This window comes from Podarcis vaucheri, assembly GCF_965113315.1.
Source record: "Podarcis vaucheri genome assembly, chromosome: 14".
Lineage (NCBI taxonomy): Eukaryota > Metazoa > Chordata > Lepidosauria > Squamata > Lacertidae > Podarcis > Podarcis vaucheri.
In genome coordinates, this window is record NC_138752.1 from 14437987 (window position 1) to 14451850 (window position 13864).

At 41.5% G+C, this 13864-nt stretch overlaps 1 protein-coding gene across 4 annotated transcripts in view; it reads right to left on the reverse strand.

Moving 5' to 3' along the window:
- Window positions 1–13864, reverse strand: part of CEP152 (centrosomal protein 152) — a 50734-nt gene that overhangs the window by 17254 nt on the left and 19616 nt on the right. For all 4 annotated transcript variants that reach the window (XM_082198247.1, XM_082198246.1, XM_082198248.1 and 1 more), the window contains exons 10-17: window positions 13410–13557; window positions 11736–11827; window positions 9622–9773; window positions 7470–7668; window positions 3716–3823; window positions 2447–2577; window positions 1298–1426; window positions 1037–1172 (exon numbers count right to left, since the gene is read on the reverse strand). In XM_082198247.1, coding sequence (XP_082054373.1) covers window positions 1037–1172; window positions 1298–1426; window positions 2447–2577; window positions 3716–3823; window positions 7470–7668; window positions 9622–9773; window positions 11736–11827; window positions 13410–13557 — 1095 coding nt within the window. The remainder of the gene's footprint in view (window positions 1–1036; window positions 1173–1297; window positions 1427–2446; window positions 2578–3715; window positions 3824–7469; window positions 7669–9621; window positions 9774–11735; window positions 11828–13409; window positions 13558–13864) is intronic.

Below are 13864 nucleotides of genomic sequence, written 5' to 3' on the forward strand. Positions count from 1 at the left end.
ACAAAATAAAGCCGAAAGCTATGGAACCACCGTTTCTGCCAGAGTCAGAAATCAGCCACTAAACACGATTGATATACAACGATTAAATGTGAGTAAGGGGCTATGTATGATTTCACAATCCTAAGCATATAAAATTTGTATTGGAAAAGAGAAATAAAACTATTTAACTTAGGGTTTCTATTTGGTCCACAAATGAGTCTTTAGTCTTCATTATATATTTTAAGGATTGGATCCTACAAGCACCCGATACATAACTTGGTAATATGTTCACACAATCATTATATGTATGCAAAACTCTAACATCTTTAAAACTGGAAAGCACTTAAGGTGAGTGAAATATAGCTCACCTCAATAAGTGCTTTCTAACTTTAATTAATATGCTACCATATTTAGACAGATGCAGATATAATGTCACAGTAAATGCCAACAAGAGAAGGATAGGGGTGATTCATGCTTGAGGAGGAAGGGACAGGTGGGAAAGAGTACATGATCCTATGTGGCCTATCTTCCATAGTTTAATTATGCTTAAGGAGGAGCCAGTGTTATGTCTGTTCTGCATCAATTCAGGCATTCCCAAACATTTTACTTAACACAAATTGCTGAGAGAATTTGCCTTGGGTCGGGAACCAAATCTGGTATACAGTGGTGCCTCGCAAGACGAAAAGAATCCGTTCTGTGATTCTCTTCGTCTAGCAGTTTTTTTCGTCTTGCGAAGCAAGCCCATTGACGGCTTAGCGGCTTAGCGCTATTAGAGGCTTTTAGCGGCTTATCTGCTGATCGGATCAGCTGATAAGCAGCTTAGCGGCTTAGAAAAAGGGGGGAGGGGGGAAAACCAGCAGGAACTCGCAAGACATTGTCGTCTTGCGAAGCAAGCCCATAGGAGATTCGTTTTGCGAAGCACCTCCAAAACGGAAAACTCTTTCATCTAGTGAGTTTTCCGTCTTGCGAGGCATTCGTCTTGCGGGGCACCACTGTAGTTGCTATGCAATCACCATCTCTGGAGTATTTTTTTTCTTAGGATTATTTCTGCTTCTACCTTCTCTTCCTTCAGTTGCTGCTTTTGTTCAAATTCTGCCTTCAGAGTGGCCTCCTGCTCATCTCTCTCTCTGCAGACAGTGACGTAACATTCCTTCACTGAGAGCATCTCTTTGTTCAACTCATCAATGACAGTCCTGGAAACACATACAAGTTGCATTTTAAAAGATAAAAAAACCCAGTTCTTTTCTAATAAAACAGTGAGTCTGAAAGTGAAACAGTTTTGGGCAGTCTAACTTAGCAGGGCAAAAACAAATCTCACTTTAACTGTGTAATCTTCATTTCATAATCATAGGTGAGTTTTTCTCTCTCTGCAGCATGCCTTTCTTCAAGCTCTTCACAAAGCTTTTTCTTCATGTTCTCATAATGTTGCTGATAGGTTCTTTCACATCTGGGGATAGGAGATAGGAAGAGGAAAAAGCCTAAGAAATGATTTTTTACACACATACAAAGAGCAAAACAAATGAAGCCTGCAACCCATAAAGCATATGCATGCACGCACGCACACACACACACAGAGAGAGCGCGCGCAATTTATGGGGTGGTTAAAGCTCAGGGAGTAAGAATTAACTCTCCTTTCCCCAACTGTGACTTCAACTGTGTCTGCTGTGTCACAATCAGGCTTCAAGGAAGGCTTCCACTGGCTAAAGTAGTAGGATTCTTTCAAGCTTAATTACATGTCACAATTAGACTTGAAAAAGTATTCTCTTAGCTCTAACAGAAAGTTATTTTCAAGGCTGCTTGTTTGGAGAAAGTAGTGATCTTAAAATGCAACTTGTAATTCCTCCTGGTATGTCCCACAGAGGAACTTACGGTCTTCAAACAAAAACATCCTGAAGGTCCCAAGGCCACAGAGAGGTTAGGCTGGCCTCAACCAGAACCAGGGCTTTTTCGGCTGTGGCTCCAATCTGGTGGAACGCTCTGTCACAAGAGACTAGGGCCCTGCGGGATTTGACATCTTTCCGCAGGGCCTGCAAGACAGAGTTGTTCCACCAGGCCTTTGGTCAGGGCACAGTCTGACCCCCTCCTTTGGCAATCTTCACAGAACTTTAGCCTAATGGTTGTCATCAATTTGAGTTGAATTAATTTTATAATGAAATGATTTTAGAATGTTATACTAGTTTATTGTTGTTAGCCGCCCTGAGCCCGGCTTCGGCTGGGGAGGGTGGGATATAAATAATAATAATAATCATCATCATCATCATTATTATTATTATTATCATCTTCCTGGTGGTTGCAGCTGGAGGTGGAAAGCTAACCCTCACCTCCTTGGCTACTACTAGTACGGGCAAGTCCTAATAAATATAGAATCCGTTTTCTACTTCTTTATCTCCTAAACGGAGAAAATCAAAAAGTAACATTTATAGGCACATGCAGGACATTGTGTTAGCTTCCCACTCCCCCACATTACCTGTCAAGAGCTTCTTGCTTATCCCGATCAGACTCCTGAATCATCTGTCTCATTTGACTACATAGCTCCTGATTTGCATTTTTCAGTTTTTCTTGGTTTTCTATTAATTCCCGAATACGTGCATTAAGGCTCTGTCCAAACAAAAAATAAGAGAGGAATAATGATAAAAGGTCAATTTAAATTTGAATAATGCTCACATCTTATTAACATGTCCTGCCTTTACAGAGAAACATTTTATGGGTAACACTGCCAAAAGTGGCATCCCTGTGTAAAGTTCTTTTCTTTCCCAAAACAGGTATGAACATGTGTGTTCTAACACTGTGTGCATCTTTCCTTTTGCCAGTGGCAGCCAATGATGTGGGGTAGAAAACATATAGTGCAGTGACATCACAAAGTAATGTAACAATGGGTACCAATCTGAACTTTGACTATGGTTTATTTCTGTAGATCATAGCATCAGTGCAGTTGGCATAAATTTACATAACAAGGGGTCTCCTCAACAAATAGTTCGTATTTTAAATGTAACCTGGAAGGCATCAATAAATATTCTGACCTCATAATAAGATCAGCAGACTAATCCTGTGTTACCAGCATACATTATCACTTCCTGTGGGAAAGTTTTCTACAGACAATAGTCTTCTTCCAAAGATAAAGCCATGATTCAGGAAACATACAGATAACCAGCTAGTCATTTCTCATGAGGACTGTGTCTTTTCAATTACAAAATGGGCAAGGAACTTGTAGGATGGTACAATGGCACAAAGGAATAAAGATGTTACAGCACTCACTTGTTGAAAAAGACCTCTTCCTTCTCCATGAGGATACATGGGCTCAAAATAGTACTTAAAACCTCAGATTTTCAAGTTGAGTAGCTCAAAGCTCCAACAGGAGCTCTTTGCTCCTCAATGACGTCATGGACCAAAAAATGGGTGAGAGATGCTGTTGCCTTGCTGGTACAGGTTATTGATGGGGAGAGCATAACTCTCAAACAAAATGCATGGGCCCCTAACTTAGGTTCTGCTTCCTTCAGGATAGGTACCGTATATCCTCCCCTCCCTCATTTTACTTTAGTGGGGGTACTGTAGCAAATTACCATGCTCACTTTTGTCTAGACTTTTTATAAGGATCCCTTTACTCTCAGTATCAAGATATATATGCAACAGTATCTGTTCGCACTCTCAGGTCTCCAACATATGTAAGCCATTTTCTGAGTGATCCCATCCCATCCTATCCTTAGATGGAAAGAAAACTGACATGGTAAAAACCCACCTCAGTTTCTTGTTTCAAATCCTGATTTCCCTTTTTGAGCTTCAGCATTTCTTCAGAGACATTAGACTGTACGGGATCGAGTAGATTCTCTATATTTCTTCCTCTGGGCTAATAAAGGAGGGGAAAATGAGTTCAGACAACATATACAGCAAAATAGCTCTGTGCTGCCCCGATCCTAGAAGACGTAACAGTTTAAAGTACCAATACCAGAAAGAAAAAAGGGAGGGAGGGACTAGGGACTGCTAAATTGTCAGGTAATGAAAAACTTTGTGAGAGATGCCAAAGAAAAACTTTTCATACAGCCACTTGTGAAGACACTCAGTACATGTCATCTGGACGAAAGCTAACACTGGAACATTTGAAATGAATCAGAAATGAAGCCCAACACTTTCCAAAAGCGAAAAAATTAAAATGTAACCCCAACATGCAATACTTACCACTCACAAGGTGAATTTGTCAATTATGCATATCAGGGTTGCTAACCTGTGGACCCCCAGATTTTGTTGGGCTACAACTCCCAGCATCTCTGGTCGTGCTGGCCGGGGATGAAAACAAGTCCAACAACATCTGGAACGCCATGCTAACCATCCCTGATGCAAGTTGTTGGCGGAAAAAGAAAATACAAAGCACAGAGAGTACCAAAACACAGCTCACTTGGAACTAGATCCAGATAGGATTGTGTGTTATATACGTGCCTCTTTTTGCTGGCTGGTGCACAATAGGTTTATGCTAAGTGGAACAAAGCCATGATTGCAGAGCACAGCACAAAGCCGTCAAATTATGTCCTAACACACTGTTATCCAAAAACCTGATGTAAGTGCCTGTGTTTTATTTGGTATGGCAGGTAATGCAACACGGATGCTATAGCAAGTAGGGCACACTCGTGGAGTTTTAAATATTAGGGCCAGCTGGGCAATTTTGGCAGAAGAATAACTATTGTCAGTGCTTCCCACATGACTTTCCAGGTCCAAGAACTGTCCAAGCAGCACAAGAAGCAACTAAATGATTCACATAACTTCCAAGTAAATATGTTTCAGCATCAAGGCAAAGGTTTCAACATACCCAGTACAGTCCATCAGCCAGCACTATCATATTCTAGCCATTTTATCCTAGGCCAGTAAACCAAGTTACAGAACTTAAATTACAGTACTCCATCTTATTCTTAAGCAACTCTCTCATGTAAGCAAAAACATCACATACAGTTGTTCAGCACGAAGAGTGTGCTTTAAGCTAAGCACAGGAAATTAAAATAACAAAAGGGCCAGTGCATATAGCTGTAATAAAACTTGGCTCCTACCAAAAGGGCAGACATTAGTTTTATTAAGAAAATCACCTGTTTTATTCCTTGTGTAATATTATCTAGAACAGAGCTTTCCAAACTTTTCATGTTGCTGACACTTTTAAGACATGCATCACTTCATGACACAGTAATTCAGTTTTACTAGCAAACTGGGGGTTAAACTAACCCCTTTCAAGGCCCAGGAGGAACACAGGGAGCAATTCGTGCAACACACCTACACACCGCAGCCAACACACTAATGTGTCGCAACACAGTTTGGAAAGCTCTGACCTAGGGCATTGCCTCCAACTACAATAGCAGCCATCTTCACCATCAGAGGGCTGCATCTTCCCATACTGTATAGGAAGCACATGGCTTCTCCAAATACTGAGTAGAATTCAACAAAGTTTTGCTCTGAACAGACCCAGTGAAATTAATGAGCATGCTAGGTCCATTAATTTCAATGGGTCTACTCGAAGTAAAACTTTACTGAACACCACCCATTAATTCACCAGCAGTACTGCTTAAATATTGTTTACCACATCCACCTAACACAATCCAAGATGGTGGTTTTTTCTCTCCTTTTGGTTCATACCTGGTTAAAGCAGTTGTTAAGGAGGGTTGAATAAACATGAGGACTAATCAAATCCAATCATCTGACACAAATATGGGGTGTAATTATTATAGCAACTATATTGAGTCTTTGTATTCAATACGTATAGTTCAATAATACCATCCAGGAGTTGGCAACACTTAGCCCCTGATTTCTGGATGATCTAACCACCTACAATCATTTACAGTCTCGTAAACTAAATTCCAAAGTGTAACAGTATGAACCATACTGTCCATAATTATTGACCACTAAGTTTGGGTTTGAAATCCAATCCAAATTTTAAATTTAATTGGGGGGGGGGAATGCTGGGTACCCCCAGGAGCAAATTAGCGTAAGTGAGACATACAGTATGCACAAGATAGGACAGAATAAGTAAGACAATTCAGTAGTCTGGGATTCAAAAGTCATGGGCTGTTCCATCAGCTACTCGATCTCAACTAAGCACTCATATATTCGAATGTACCAAACTCTACCCAGGACCAGCTGTAAATACTAGGGGTGCCAACTTGAATGAAATATTGCAGGTGCCCAGGCAAGCCCCACCCCACATAGCTGATCACATGACACAGTGCACACAGACCATTTGAATGGCAATGTCCACCAATATTTTATTGCGGGGGCCGAAGCCCAAATGGCCCGCTAGGTGTTGGCTCCTATAAGGTAAAGGGACCCCTGATCATTAGGTCCAGTCATGACCGACTCTGGGGTTGCGGTGCTCATCTCGCTTTACTGGCCGAGGGAGCCGGTGTACAGCTTCCGGGTCATGTGGCTAGCATAACTAAGCCGCTTCTGGCAAACCAGAGCAGCGCACGGAAACGCCGTTTACCTTCCCACTGGAGCGGTACCTATTTATCTACTTGCACTTTGATGTGCTTTTGAACTGCTAGGTTGGCAGGAGCAGGGACCGAGCAACAGGAGCTCACCCTGTCACAGGGATTCGAACCGCTGACCTTCTGATTGGCAAGTCCTAGGCTCTGTGGTTTAACCCACAGCGCCACCCGCATCCCAGGTGTTGGCTCCTATAGTAAACACTTAAATCTGCTCTCCAAGAGACCTTTACTCTTGAGGAGCCCTTCTTCACTGGACAGCTGCCTGAACCTGCATTTTTTGGCATCTACTCTCTCTGGGATTGGAAGGCTGCTCAAAAGAGGGCTCTTTTGCCACTGCTGAGTTCCATTAGTGCAGCTACAAGGACACCCACACTACAGTTGAGGCAGCAATGGGTTGAGCTGAAAACTACAGGACATCTATGGTAGCATCTGCAATGAGTGTAGATTGTCCTTGGCAATTCTGGGAAGGCTCCTTATTAAGGTTTTGTCATCTAGGTCCTTATCTTGCATCACAGTCACTGCTTAGAACAGGATGACTCTGGGGGAAAAGGAGGTGGAGATGACCCAGAGGGCTACAGCAGAAGCATCTGAGAGAAGAGTCATCATTCAAGGGAAGAAGAACCCGGGCACATCTACTACTGGAGTTTTAAGTTTCTTCATAAATTCGCAGGGCGTGAGTAATGCTTTTGAGCTATGGGGAATAGAAACAGAGATGAGAAAGCTAAGAGGAAAAATGGAGAAACTTGAAGATGAGTGGCAGTAATCAAACAAGTAATAATAGGGAGAAGAATATGGGCATGGTGGAAAAGCTGAAGAAAGGATGTATGAGAAAAGGCTCAGTCCTGGCTGAAGACAGGAAGAGGAGGAACCTAGGGTCACAGGAATGACCCAGAAGTTTATCACATGTTTCTTGACTTCCTGGGCAATTGGTAGTTATAGCCCAGGATACTGGATGTCTCGTTACTCCAATTGAAAAGAGAAAACTGAAAAGTATATCAATATTTCAAAACGCACACCACAATTAAAACAAACCTCATGCACATTTGTTTTCACTAGTTGCTCCTTCAGGTCTTCAACTGTTCTCTGGTAATCATCAAGGTCACTCTGTAACCGAGAAATGCGGTTCCTCTTTGTTTTGTTACTATTCAGTAAACGTTCTAGTTCAATCTTCAGCTGTAAGATGATCTCATCTTTAGAAAATTCTTTATCTGCTTCTTTAGTCAGTGCAGCGCTGTTGAACATTACCAGGGGGGGGGGGGGATAGTTGCATTAGTAGCCTATAATTATTGGAAGACTTTGAGATTCTGAGCCACTTGGAATTATTTTATGTACTAAGGCTGCATCCTAAAGTTCCATTTCAGTGAGACTTGCTCCCAAATAAACAAGTAGGCTGAGGTAAACAGTTTTATCTGTATGTATCCTTTGCCTTTCAGGTTTGCTTTGAAGCGGCAATAGAAGTTGACCTGGTATCTGGTTCTTGGACTGTGTATTCTATTCATTGCAGAGAGCTCTAGCCTTGCAATTCTAGGATGCTATAACTGGCAACAGAGTAGTTTAAAATGGACTCACTATAAAAGAGTTTAAGGCACCTGCTTACTTAAACGACAAATGAAGAGCTCACAAATTCACTTTTGCATGTAGATATTATAGGATATACGGATTACCCTTCCAGTTGGCTTGTGTCACTGGGGCCTCATTTTCAACTTTCCCCGTAACTGATTATAGCAGTGCTAGCCATTCAGTTTTTTACCTAAGGAGAGTAATAACCATCCTGTTTATTTTAGTTATTTATTGCATATATATATACCACCTTTTGTCTTCCAAGGATCACAGGGTGGGGTACATGGTTCTCCTCCTCCCCATTTCACAACAGCCCTGCAAAGTAGTTTAGGCTAAGAGATGGTGAGGCAGTGAGCCTCATGGCTGAGTGGGGATTCAAACCCTGCTCTTCCAGGCCCTAGTCCAACACTAACCATTACGCCACACTGGCTCTATCAAAATTTCAACTTTTCCCATAACTAATTCTAGCAGTGCTACCCATTCTGTTTCTATCTAAGGAGATTTGTGAACTCATCATATGCCCACCTAGTCCCTTCCCTCTCAACTTTCCAAGGGCTAATAGAAATTGCATGGTTTAGACATTCTTCGATCTGGAGTACAGTGGTGCCTCGCAAGATGAAAAGAATCCGTTCTGTGATTCTCTTCGTCTAGCGGTTTTTTCGTCTTGCGAAGCAAGCCCATTGAAGGATTAGCAGATTAGTGCTATTAGCGGCTTTTAGCGGCTTATCTGCTGATCGGATCAGCTGATAAACGGCTTAGCAGCTTAGAAAAAGGGGGGGGGAACCCAGCAGGAACAGGAACTGTCGTCTTGCAAAGCAAGCCCATAGGAAATTCGTTTTGCGAAGCACCTCCAAAACGGAAAACTCTTTCGTCTAGCGAGTTTTCCGTCTTGCGAGGCATTCGTCTTGCGGGGCACCACTGTACCATTTAGAGATTGTCATCTAGCTATTTGGTATCTTGTTTTGCTATACTGCTATTATTTTATTTAACATTTTCATCGCTGTTTTACTGTTATTTTTGTTTTATTGTATGCTGGTTGAGGGCTTACCCAAGAAGTGGCTTATAAACCGCAAAACAAACAAGACCAAATAAACTTGCCCTAAACTTTTGGTTCTACCACCACAAATATAGCTCAAGCTGTACACCTTCAGCTTGCATATTTTTATGCAGGCTTAAAAACAAAGCCTTAACACCACACCACAGCCTTAAACTTACTAATGAAGGTTTATACTGTATCTTTACATCAATCTTAAACACAAGTATTACAAGTCCATTCTCTTCTTATGAAAACCACTGCTACTTTGGTAATAATCTACACAAGAAAAACGAATAGAAAGCAGTAACGGTTGCATTTTACCCAAAAGTACAAGTATGCAACAAAAACATGTATCACACAGGTACATTAATAAGGGGAATAATTTTAGGGGTCCAGGGAATGAGAAGTCAACAACTAATTCTTAGCTAAGTAGATATGGACGTGAACAGTCCCTTGGATAGCAGACTACTGCAAGCCCCATGTGAAAGTGAGATTTAAATCTTTAAAACATAATAGGGAGATATGATACTATTTGGACAACATTTCAGCATTAGTCATTTTCAGATTAGAAAGCTGTTCACCCAGTACCTGTTAAGTCCAGTTTTCTTTTTAATACCCAAATCTACATAAGAATCAGTCACGTCTACATTCAACTCTCCACCTGGGTCACTGAGAAACACACCATGTTTCGCAGCAGATTCATATAAAACCAATTCTTCTTTAAGTTCCTTTAACTCTTCCTAAAATACAGGGGTGAGGGGTGGAAGATAAACAAATCCAGAATAAGTTAGGAATATATGCCTGCTAACATTTAACCAATTATTATGAAAAATTAATGCGAGTCCAAAAGATGTGCAATCGCGCACAGCGCCGAACCCAGAAATAACCGAAAATGTCATGAAGCATGTCACTAAAAGGGTGGAAGGGGATCGGGATTCGCTTATACATGGGGGGCACAGGGGCTTGGAATGGAACCCCCGGCAAAATGGTTGTTGACTGTTGTCAGGGAACTGCCATCAGCTCAGAGGCGAGAGGTGGAAGGGCAGTCATGTTATAGGGAACCTTCGAAGATCTTGCGAAGCAGCTCCTCCTCTGGCGAGGAGGAAAGCCCCACCTCCAGTGGAGAGGAAGTGGTGGGACCAGGGGATGCTAGGGAGAGACTCAACACCGAGCCTGAGCAAACCGGAGAGGAGGGAAGTACCTTTGCCAGCGCCCATTCTGTGCAATAGATTTCGGCGCAGGGAGGGGAGGAGAAGGTTCGGGGTCACGTGACTGTTATGCTGGGTGAGGTACAATGACCGACCACTCCCGGATTCTGCTAGCAACTGAGCCAGACATGGACTTGTGGCACTCTTCACTGTAAATAGTTTTGCACTAAGAATAAAGCCTGGAAAAGACAGGTTGGAGTCTTGCCTGTTTGCTCTCGAGCAACCACACTACCATCTGACAACTGTAGTCACAGCTGAGTGTGCAGTTAAGCATCTGTTTAATTTCTTAAAATACCTATATATGACAATGATAAAATAAAGTGAAAATAAATAAAGTGAAAGTGGTAAGATATATATATTATTGTCATACCCTTCCCCCATGTTGGGAACCAGGTAGTATCTGATCAAAGGAATTTACTTTATCAATGAAACAACTTCAGGGACTGACAGACATTCATTGGGCCACTTTATTCTGGAAGTGTCTGAGTGCTGTCTATTACAATCGACTGATTACTGGAAAAATCCAGGTGTGACACTCAATGACACTGTCTCCAAGAATTCGGGGCAAATGCCTGGTGAAAAGACTCCTTTGATTCCTGGATTTCAAGAAGATGGGTTGAATGCAAGAGGTGACCCTATGGTATGCACAGATATCTTTGATGGGTAATAAAACTTGGTTCGTTCATATTCTTAACGGCAGCACACTTCTCACTATAGATATGTCATTAAGTGCCATTTTCCCACTAGGAAATAAATATAAAGGAAATTTTAAAGTAGGGTAAAGCTCCAGTTCACAATGAATGCATGGGGTGGCCTTTTGTCATGTCTGCCTACATCATCCCCCGTCAGTAAAATGAAACAATCTTATGGTGTGATGAAAGAACACATGGGATAAGGATTACCCTGTATTTTGCACACTGGGCGCACGGGGGGGGGGGGAAATCCCATGCATATTTACTTTGTTGTAATCCTCAATGAGTTGAACAGCAAGCTCCATAGTAAATGAATTTAGGACTGCGACAGTAAAAATAAACCGTTCAGTCTAGTCTCCAACATCACAATGATCTCGGCATACAGCAATATACTATTTTTTAGAATGTTTATAAACCATTAAAAAATATCAGGGCAGCAAACTGCAACATATGGGCAGACCAGCATAGAATGCAGCATAAAAAGCTTGGGAAATCAGTGAAGGTTTAGACCTGGCAACAAAAGCATTTCAAGGCTACTGCCAGGCGCACTACCATGGAGAGAGTGTTCCACAAACAAGGCATCATAAGAGAGAAGGCTCTTTCTCCTGTTGTCACATATCCTGTAAAGATAGTTTTGAGAAGAGGCTCCCCTGGACATCTGAAGACATAGCTAGGATGGTATAGGGCAAAGTGTTTTTTTCAGGTATTTGGAGCCCATGCTGCTTAGAGCTTAGTAGGTAAGCACCTTGAAATAGTGCCCAGGCCAAAATCGTAAAGTATTTAAACAGGATAATAAACCAACCTGCAGAGCCTTATTCATTTCATTGCTTATCAGCTGGACAGACTGGGCTTGCTGAAGCTGCATGCGTAACTGATTTGTCTCCTTCACCAAACCTGAAAAGAAAGAGCTGGAATTAATATATCGTGAGTATACAGTAAGAACGGCAGAGGCAGGGGTTGTCAAGTGACCTTGACTAAGGTCTATTTTGGCATTAAGAAGAATATACATTAATAACTCAAATTAGAAACAGTAATCAGGTAGCAGCATTTTTAAATGTACCCTTTTAAAGATGCACTGAAATGCTGGATTTTTCTACTACGGAGAGGATGTGGACATTATGTCCACATGTGAATGGAAGGTACTCAAGTTCTCGGTTTTTGGTGTGTGTTTTTTAATAAAAAAAATCTTTTCCAGCATTTGAGACTGTGGCAGCTTTATTTCCTTTGAGTTTTTCCTTGCACTTTAAAATAAAAGTAATGATGAGTACATAAGACATGTCCAATGTTTGCTTTTCTTTAGCTTGCCCGAAGCTGAAGGAAACTATGAAACTCTGCCAAAAAAAACAGGATGAACAAGGCTGGCTTGGTAGGTTTTTTAAGGAACAAGATGTCTAAATGTATACAGTGGTATCTTTAATGTCACTTACAGAGACATTTCACAGTATTTCTTTAGCCAGCAGGAATATTTTTCAGTGTGGAGTTGGCAGGGCTTATGTCACTTAAGTATCACCTGCCACACTCATCATCACTTATTTACCCTGTTACGCAAGGTTCGCTTAAAAGGAAGTTTTATTCTGCTGAAACTTTCCATCTTTCTCCTTGCAAGAGGCCTCTCACCACCTATGCCACCTAGGTATCTGATCTAGTCGCTTCTTTAGGATGACACCCTAAGCAAAGAAAGTGCTATATGAGCTTCGTCATAATGTATGAGCAATCCAGGATAATTTACATATGATGAGGGGGGCTTTCTTAATTCCTACCTCTCAAATAACTCTTTTTACCACTGATTTGTTGGCCAAGGAATACCTGTACATTTGCCACGGAATCCTAAGTGTTTTTCAGAGGATTCTAGGGCGCAGCATGTATGGTGTTGGTAGGATTTGCTAGGTAAGCTTGTTGGGCCAACTTTTCACCCTACACCACGGGTTGTCAGCCTGGTCCCTACCGCCCACTAGTGGGCGTTTGAAGGTTCTAGGTGGGCGGTAAGGGGTTCTATGGCACAAGCTGAATCCTTCTTCCATCGAGCACTGGTGGGCAGTAAGAAATTTTACCATCAAGAAAGATGCATTAGTGGGCGGTAGGTATAAAAAGGTTGATTACTCCTGCACTACACAAACCAAGACTGCATTCCTAGAATGTGCCCATTAATCACCTGCAGCTGTGAATCAACAGCTTTCTGTGATGTCAAATACGCAGGTTACCAGGGCTCTGTTATAGTTGATGTTTCCATTGAGGAAACCTGGAGTTCCTCAGAAACAAATTCAAAAACCAAGAACTATCATGCTCAGACGATACTTAAGAATAGCATTAAGCTATTGTCCCAAAGGAACTGACATATGGTTTCTTCATCTGCACCTAGCTTTACTCTAAAGGTTACTGTTTTGAGACTATTGTGATTTTTCAGGCAAATACCTATTCAAAACTTGAGCAGATCTTCATTCATGTTTGCCGCCAAAACAATGCAAATATGACAAACCTGTCTGCAGCAGATTTGCACACTGGTTTTGGCTTTCTTCTAGACTTCTTGAGAGCCGACTGATAATTTCATTTTTTTCCATTTTGCTTTCCTCAAGAGTTCTTTCAAGTTGTTTCACATGTTCCTTTAGATGGCAGCAAAGTTCTGACTGATAAAAGAATTGTATAAAAAGTTTCCAATCAATACCTTTACAAAAAAATTATGCCACTTTCCCCCTCCAAAAAGGACTCAAATAAGCTTACATTAAAACACAATTACCAAACTAACAGCAGCATCACAGAACAAGAGCACAAAAGAGGCAAAACAGCTAAGCAATAGAATCAAAGCTTAAAGATAAATGTATTTGAAAATAAACAGCAAGCAACACAAACAAAGCCAGAATGGGTGTCCATGTAGGCTACACTGTTCCCAATCAAGTTTAATATTAAAATCATCCATACTTCACAATTGGGTTT